This window comes from Sinocyclocheilus anshuiensis, unplaced genomic scaffold (genome assembly GCF_001515605.1).
Source record: "Sinocyclocheilus anshuiensis isolate Anshui unplaced genomic scaffold, SAMN03320099.WGS_v1.1 scaffold1161, whole genome shotgun sequence".
In the NCBI taxonomy this organism is placed as follows: Eukaryota; Metazoa; Chordata; class Actinopteri; order Cypriniformes; family Cyprinidae; genus Sinocyclocheilus; species Sinocyclocheilus anshuiensis.
This window is the reverse complement of record NW_015558611.1, coordinates 172515-181113: the sequence shown is the minus strand read 5'-3', so window position 1 is coordinate 181113 and position 8599 is coordinate 172515. Positions and strand designations below refer to the sequence as shown.

Sequence of the window (8599 nt, the reverse complement as noted above, 5' to 3'; positions counted from 1 at the left end):
TCTGCCATGTCTGTTCTAGAGACATTTTGTTACACCTTTACTTAGTGATTATTTTGCCTTATGTCTGTTCTAGAGACATGTTACAGCTTTGTGATAAAGCTCTAATTGGTTTTCTTTTGGAAATATGTTTCAAATTCACACTGAATGCATTAATGACTGTAAAGCATGTCTGTTTGTGTCAAAACCGTGATTAAAATCGAAATCACAAAATTGATCAAAGAAATCACGATAGGTTTTTTTTGTCCATATCGCACAGCCCTAATTAGAACTCTTTCTATAAAAGCGCTTTTTGTAAATGAAATGATCACAGATCATACCTTAGATGTGCTCTGTTTGACAGCAACCTGGCTAAAACCAGATGATTACATCATTTTAAATGAGGCTACCCCCCAAGATTACTGTTATAAACATGAGCCGCGTCCAAAAGGTAAAGGGGGAGGTGTTGCTACAATTTATAGTAATATTTTCAGTATTTCGCAGAGCTCTGGTTTCAAGTGTAATTTGTTTGAAGTAATGGTGCTTCACATACCATTATCCAGAGAAACAAGTGTTAATGATAAATCCCTGTGACGTTTGTACTGGCTACTGTATACAGGCCACCAGGGCACCATACAGACTTTATCAAAGAATTTGCTGATTTTCTATCTGAGTTAGTGCTGGCTGCAGATAAAGCCTTCATTGCTGGCGATTTTAATATCCATGTTGATAATGAAAAAGATGGATTACGATCATCATTTATAGACATTCTGAACTCCATTGGGGTCAGACAACACGTGTCAGGGACTACTCATTGTCGTAATCATACTTTAGATGTAATACTGTCATATGGAATTGATGTTAATGACGTTGAAATTCTGCAGCAGAGTGATGATAGCTCGGATCATTATCTAGTCTTGTGCATACTCCATAAATCTAAAGCTACAAACTCAACTCCTTGTTACAAATATGGCAGAACCATCACTTCTACCACAAAAGACTGCTTTGTAAATAAACTTCCTGACTTGTCTCAATTCCACAGCAAATCCAATATCTCAGAAAAACTTGATGTTGTAACAGAAACTATGGACTCTCTCTTTTCTATGCTCCTTTACGCTTAAAGAAGATTAAGGAAAACAGTCCAACACAGTGGTATAACGAGCACACTTGCGCCTTATAGAAACTTATAGCCTACTTCTACTTATAGAAAAGCTCTGAAACTGCTAGATCTGCTTACTTTTCGTCTCTTTTAGAAGAAAACAAACACAACCCCAGGCATTTATTCATTACAGTGGCTAAATTAATGAAAAATAAAGCATCAATAGGCGCAGACATTTCCCAACAGCACAGCAGTATTGACTTTATGAACTTCTTTACTATACTAGAAAAGGCAGTATCCTCTCAGCTATGTTCCTTCTTAGAGAAATGGTATCTCTGAGGATTTCCAGTCAGGATTTAGACGGTATCATAGTACTTAGACTGCTCTCATCAGAGTTACAAATGATCTGCTCTTATCATCTGATTGTGGTTGTATTTCTCTATTAGTGCTACTGGATATTAGCTCTGTGTTTGACACCATCGACCAAAACATTCTTTTGAGTAGACTACAAAATCATTAGGATGTGTCCCAAAAACCTTCAAACTGGCTGTTATTAAGCCTCTCATTAAAAAACACAACTTGATCCTAGAGAATTAGTTAATTACAGACCGATCTCAAAACTCCATTTTCTGTCAAAGATACTAGAAAACGCAGTATCCTCACAGCTATGTTCTTTCTTGGAGAAAAATGGTATCTGTGAGGATTTCCAGTCAGGTATTAGACCATATCATAGTACTAAGACTGCTCTCATCAGAGTTACAAATGACCCGCTCTTATCATTCGATCGTGGTTGTATCTCTCTATTAGTGCTACTGGATCTTAGCGCTGGGTTTGACACTATCGACCATAACATTCCTTTGGATAGACTAGAAAATTGCTTTTCACATTTTACATGTTACCCTTGGGAGATATCATGAGGAAACATGGTGTTAGCATTCACTGTTATGCTGATGATACTCAGCTCTATATTTTTTCATGGCCCGACAATATATAATAATTCGCAAAACTAACGAAATGCATACCTGATATAAAAAAAACGTATGACTAGTAATTTCCTACTGCTAAATTCAGAAAAAAAACAGAGGTTTTAATTATTGGACCAAAAACCTCTGCCAAACCACATTTTTCCATCTTAAAAATATCTAAATTACCACCTATGCTCTCAATGTCAAATGCAGAAATGTTAATTCATGCGTTCATGGCCTCAAGGTTAGATTAGTGTAATGCTTTATTGGGTGGTTGCTCTGCATGCTTCATAAACAAACTCCAGCTGGTCCAAAATGCAGCAGCTAGAGATCTTACTAGAACCAGGAAGTACGACCATATTAGCCCGGTTCTGTTAACTCTGCACTGGCTTTCGTAAGAAGAATGGCATCTATGCTAATATTAGTCTATTTCATTCTTATTCCGAGGTCACTGTAGCCACCCAGATCCAGTCTGTATCCAGTCCAGACCTAGAGACAACCTCTACAGCCCTGAATATCAGCGGAGACCATGTCAACTAGATGCATCCCAGAGACAGATCCCCTGCAAAGACCTCGTCACCTCGATGACCATCAGCACAAGACCACGGGAACCAGACAAGTCCTCTGCACCTGTATCGCAGGCTGGAATTAAACCACACCATGATGGTTTCGTCTGGCCAGAGGAGAACTGGCTCCCCAACTGAGCCTGGTTTCTCCCATGGTTTTTTCTCCATTTCTGTCACCGATGGAGTTTTGGTTTCTTGCCAAAGGCGACTTTGGCTTGCTTAGTTGGGGACGCTTGACTGATTGCACAGACACTATTGGAAGAGAGCTGAACTGGAAGATGACATCACTGAATCATCAATGAACTGACTTTAACGGAAAAACTGACTGTATGTTATTGTCTTCTTGCATTATTGACAAACTATTTTCCTGTTTGACACTGTAAAGCTGCATTGACACAACCGGTATTGTATAAAGCGCTATACAAATAAAGGTGACTTGACTTGACTTTAATTCCCTCCCGTTTGGTCATTATTACAGAGCGCTCTGCTGGACGCCCCCCGAGCAAACGCATCACACAGTGATTCTCTGTAAGCCCTGAGTGGCCAAAGCACAGGCTAATGGGCTTGTTAGAATAGATCTCCAGTTAAAGAGATCAGCGACGTCTTTTTAACGTCTCAGTGATGTAGCCGAGCATTCTTCTGTCAGAGCGCCGTGGCTGTTCTGCTCGACTTTCAACTAAATTTGGATCACTATGACACACCAAACCAGCTCATTCGCTTCTGCCAAGGCCTAAAAAATCCTGCAAGGTGCCAACTGTGGTGCTTCTGAGCAGATCTGTCTTATGGATGAGTGTCTAATGATGTTCATGCAGACGTTTGATTCTGGTTTGAGCACATGAGCCAGCAGGAGCGCAGAGAGATAGTTCACATCATTGCAGCAGACAAGCTCATGCAGAGCTGCCATAAAATGACCTGGACCATCATTAAATGGCCCTCTATGAGCACTAGACTCCAACATTATAGAAACAGCACAAAATTACACTGAAGATCATTTGAAGATCATCAAAAGAATAATCTTAAAAAAAAAAAAAAAACATTTCATATATTACGTAAGCATTAATGTTATTAGTGTCAACTAAAACTAAACTCTTGTTAATTAAAAGATAAAGGAGCCAAAAAGAAACTTCGGTGCATTAGACAGGAGAAAAGTGTCTGAATAACACACACAACAACCTATCACCATTCACTATGATCTACACATCTGGGTTTGGACCTCCTAAAAAGGCACTGTAATCAACTTGACGTGTTTGTATGTGCCATTAAGGCATGTAAATGTAATGCATGTAAAGTGTTTACAGCAAGGATCTCCAACCCTGCTCCTGGAGAGCTACCATCCCGCAAACCTCAATTCCAACCCTGCTGCAACACACCTGCCTGTAATTATCAAGTAACCTGAACACCTTGATTAGCTGCTTCAGGTGTGTTTGACTGGGGTTGGAGCTGAAATCTGCAGGATGGTGGCTTTCCAGGCTTACAGCATATAAAAGTGCAGCCATCTAAATGAAACGTTCTTTAGTTGGTCCAAACAAAAACCTTAAAATAATAATAGAAATTAATAATAAAAACACTAGGTCCAAAGTTTGGTGTGGGTAAGATTTTTTTGTTTTTGAATAAGTCTTAAGTCTTATGTTTAACCAAGGCTGCATTTATTTGATAAAAAATACAGTAAAAACATAAATATTTTGAAATAATGTTTACAATAAATAACTTTTCTAATGGAATATATAGTAAAATGCAATTTATTCCTGTGATCAAAGCTGAATTTTCAGCATCATTACTCCAGTCTTCACATGATCCTTCAGAAATCATTCTAAGATGCTGATTTGCTGCTCAAAAAACATTTCTGATTGTTATCAATGTTGAAAACAGTTGTGCTGCCGAATAGTTTAGTGGCAACCGTGATACATTTTTCCAGGATGAATAAAAAGTTCAAAAGAACAACATTTATTTGAAATAAGAATCTTTTGCAACATTCTAAACTTCATTATTGTCACTTTTGATCAATTTAATACTTCCTTGTTGAATAAAAGTATTAATTTCTTTGAAAAAAGTCTTACTGACCTCAAACTTTGTAAATATCGTAACTAAAAACTAAAAACGTAATCTCCAAATGAAATCATTAGTTAATCTAAGCTGCAAAAACAACTTAAAGGTTAAATGAGACTTGACAACACAACCATGATCTCATTAACATATGACCTCTCACATTTACATACCATCTATTCAGTAATCAACAAATTCATGCACTTCATTTGCATGTAGAAAAGTACAAGAGCAAAAGTAGTGTTTAATTAGAAGAGTTAGAGAGAAGGTGGAAAAAAGTCAAAAATAGAAAACTATAGTAAAATAGTAAATTTTACTTCAGAAAAATACTTCAGGGCCTTGGGAAATAAATCACTACAATATGGCTATAAAATATTTAGAAAAAAGTTATTTTAATATCCCTTTTTAAGCTATCTTTGTTTTTATAGTGAGATACAACACTGGTTTTGACACATTTCAGAACACAACAATGAAATCAAGCATGTGTAGCTAGTAGCATGTGAACGGCACACTAGTTCAGTTCCCTGAGCTTCAGTCGCTGGACTCACCGTGTGCCGTCTGCTTTCCAGCTGACTTTATAAACGCTCTGCTCCAACAGACGAATGTTCCTGCGGTCCATCGATACGGGCTGAGCACCAGGAAACCCCGATCTGACAGACACGTAAAGACAAGCACATTAAAAAAAAACAAATGTGATTATTGGACACATTGCTGTGCCGTTTTAATTGATCTCCACTCATCAATGAAAGTAATTATGGCTGCTGTTTCATCAGGATAATAACTCACGACAGAATTCAGCACTTTCCATTAATAGAGCACAACATGTTTTCCATTACTTATTAGGCACTTCAGGGCACAAATACCATGTTCTTTGGATCATGTTATATTCCGCATGAAATGAAAAGGCATCTATTTTCTAAAAGCATGTTACAAAAGCATTTACAATTCATCCATGCACGAGTTTCTTCAATTTAAAAATATCACTCATCTTCTGGTGAAAATTTGTTTTATTTTTTTTCGTCTGATGATCATTTAGTCCACTTCAACCTGCCAGTTTCTTACAACCAACCGCAAGCTCACAGGAGAGAACAAAGTCCCAGACCTGTGTTTTTTTTTTGTTTTTTTTTATTAATTAGTTTTACATTGTATTAATGCATTGAAGGTAGTATACATAAATCTTTGTCTGTGATTTAAGCTCAATCATTCAACTCTGTTGCCAAAGTAATTGAATATAATCAAACTCATTTATGGGAAATGTTATCAGTAATTACAAAAACTTTGTCAATAACATTCAGTCCCAAACTAGCAAGCCCCTACTGAGTCATGATGATTTGATATCTTACTTTAGGCTAAAATATGCAACCCTGTTACCCATTAAGTAGTATTTAAATATGATTTCTATTTATTCATTTATTTGTTTATTACATTTATTTTTATTTATATTTACTTTATTCTTTTTTATCTTCTGAATGTTATTTCATTTAGAGTATATGTTTATTTAATGCTTATTGATAAAATATCTTCAAATTTGGTGACAGGGTTGCAAAATTCAAACCTCATATAAAAATACATAAAATAAAACAGCTCATATAATATTTAGTTTGACATCCTGAGGTTGACAAGCGGCATTTGCTGAAAGTTAAGCATGATATTTCATTGAGCCATTTTTAATTAAATAAATACATCAGAAGTTAATTCTTATTTGTGCCACACACACATTTACAGTCCTCACAATCTCAACATTTTCAATTACTTGATATATTAGTCACATGGGCTCAGAGCTGGAAAGAGTCTGTGGGTGGTAAACACACACACACACACACACACACACACACACACAGAGAGAGACTCACTTGTCCCACTCAGAGAACTCCTGACATTTCCTCTGGATCATGCCGAGCTTGGGCTGTGACGTGACTTGAGTGACTCCTTTGACAGACATTCCATGTTTCTTGAGCAGCAAATCAGCATATTAGAATGAATTTCTGAAGATCATGTGACACTGAAAATTCAGCTTTGATCACAGCAATCAATTAGTTTACTGTATGTTCACATAAAACAAGTTTTAGGTTATTTTAAATTGTAATATATTTCTCAGTATTACTGTTTTTTTTATTTTTGATTAAATAAATTCTTATGGTCAAATTGGTGCGCATAAGAAACTTCTTTGAAACACATCTTTAAATGTTAAAAAACCTCATAAAGTGACATTTTCATGCCATGGGACCTTTAAAAAATCTTAACTGTGAATTATACATAATTTAATATAAATAACAAAATTAATTTACATTTTGTACAAATATTCAAGAATTTAAACAATTTAAAAAGCCCATTTAAAGTATGCATTTTTAAACAGTGATAAATATCACTGAGCTCTGAAATGTATTGAAGAACAACAGCAAAATAAAAAAGAACCATTGAATAGTGCTCAAATCTCAATAGGATTTTAGACACCTTAGTTAGTGTAGAATCCCACGCTTATAATAAAGCTCAAAGTCTACTGAATAAACATTATTAATGCATGAGTAATTATGAGATTAGACAGATGACCTTGCTGCCAGATATCATGTTTATATTCATGGCATCACCACAAAAGCAAACTGAAGAAATCTGCCTCGGTCGTATAATATGATACGATATGTCCTAGCCAAGTCACCATAAAAATGACAGATGAATTGCTTTAAGCTACAGCAGTATGTCTTCACTAACAACCACATGGCATCAAAATAAAAACTAAAGTATAGTGAAAGATTTACAATAAAACAATTAAAACCTCTCCTCAATACAACCCAGTCTTTTCTAACATGCTTGGCTGAATGTAATGAAGTATCGATTAGCCAAAGCAGGTGTGGAAGAGGTTGGATTTACAAACTCAAGAGGAACTCCTCTATATGACAAGCTCTTATAGGCTGTTACACAGCTTCAGGACCAAAATATGGACCCAGTGACGACCCAAAACAGTACCATTATTGATTATCATACAAAAGTAAAATAAAAAATGTCTTAAAACTCAAACACTGAAATAATATTTCCATGCATTACATTAATTTGACATAAGGCTAAACAGCAGAACAGATCATATGATCATATGCAAGTCAACCTGTATTTAATGCATTCGGACGGAGTCATGTTTTCTTTAACTTCTGTTCACTTTTGTTTTTTGTTTAATGATTTTGTTCATGATGTTTGAGGATGAAGGCATTTTATCCAACCTATCCATGCTGGCATTGTGTATTTAGCTATATCCTAACTTTGCACGATTGACTGGTTACTTGTATTTTATTATTTGCATTTAGCATATATTCAGTGCTGTTCACAACCCTTCCAGAACAGAGCTGCGATGAGATGAACTCAAAACCAATCGAATCAATTTTATTTCTTCTTAACACCTTTTAGCTTCACTCAGATGCATTAAAAACTCCAGTGAGAAAGTCCGAACAGACATCAGGAACCTAAAACACAATTAAGACATTTTTTTTGTTGTTGTTTTTTTGTTTATTATATAATAAATAAAAAGAAAACAGATTAGAGCAAGCTTTTTTTTTAACACTAGAACTGCCAGGGGTCACTGTATACCTAAAAGTACCGCTGGGTCAAAACAACCCAATTGCTGGGTTTGTCCCTATTGTACCCAGCACTGTGTTGTATTTAACCCAGCATTGTTTAGAGTGTACACTAGTCACTTTTCATAACGGTCAATATTAAGCTAAACAAGCCTGCACTGACAACGAGAATTAGAAGGAAGTAAATACATCTTTGGGTGGTGTAATAGGCTATTATGATACAATGTCATTAATCAATATATTAAGATAACCTATGTTATTTAAATGACTAAAATAGCCTATAGACAATAATGAGAAATAATAATTCACCACACTGCATAGGATGATGCGATGACAAAATCAAGCGCACAGCTTCACCTAAATATTTATTAATTTGTTTAGTTATAT

The 8599-nt window shown here is 35.7% G+C and overlaps 1 protein-coding gene across 1 annotated transcript in view; it reads right to left on the bottom strand.

Annotated features, from left to right (window-relative positions):
* Positions 1 to 8599, bottom strand: part of LOC107680298 (mRNA-capping enzyme) — a 126464-nt gene that overhangs the window by 90413 nt on the left and 27452 nt on the right. The window contains exons 7-8 of the mRNA XM_016476142.1: positions 6503 to 6600; positions 5198 to 5299 (exon numbers count right to left, since the gene is read on the bottom strand). Coding sequence (XP_016331628.1) covers positions 5198 to 5299; positions 6503 to 6600 — 200 coding nt within the window. The remainder of the gene's footprint in view (positions 1 to 5197; positions 5300 to 6502; positions 6601 to 8599) is intronic.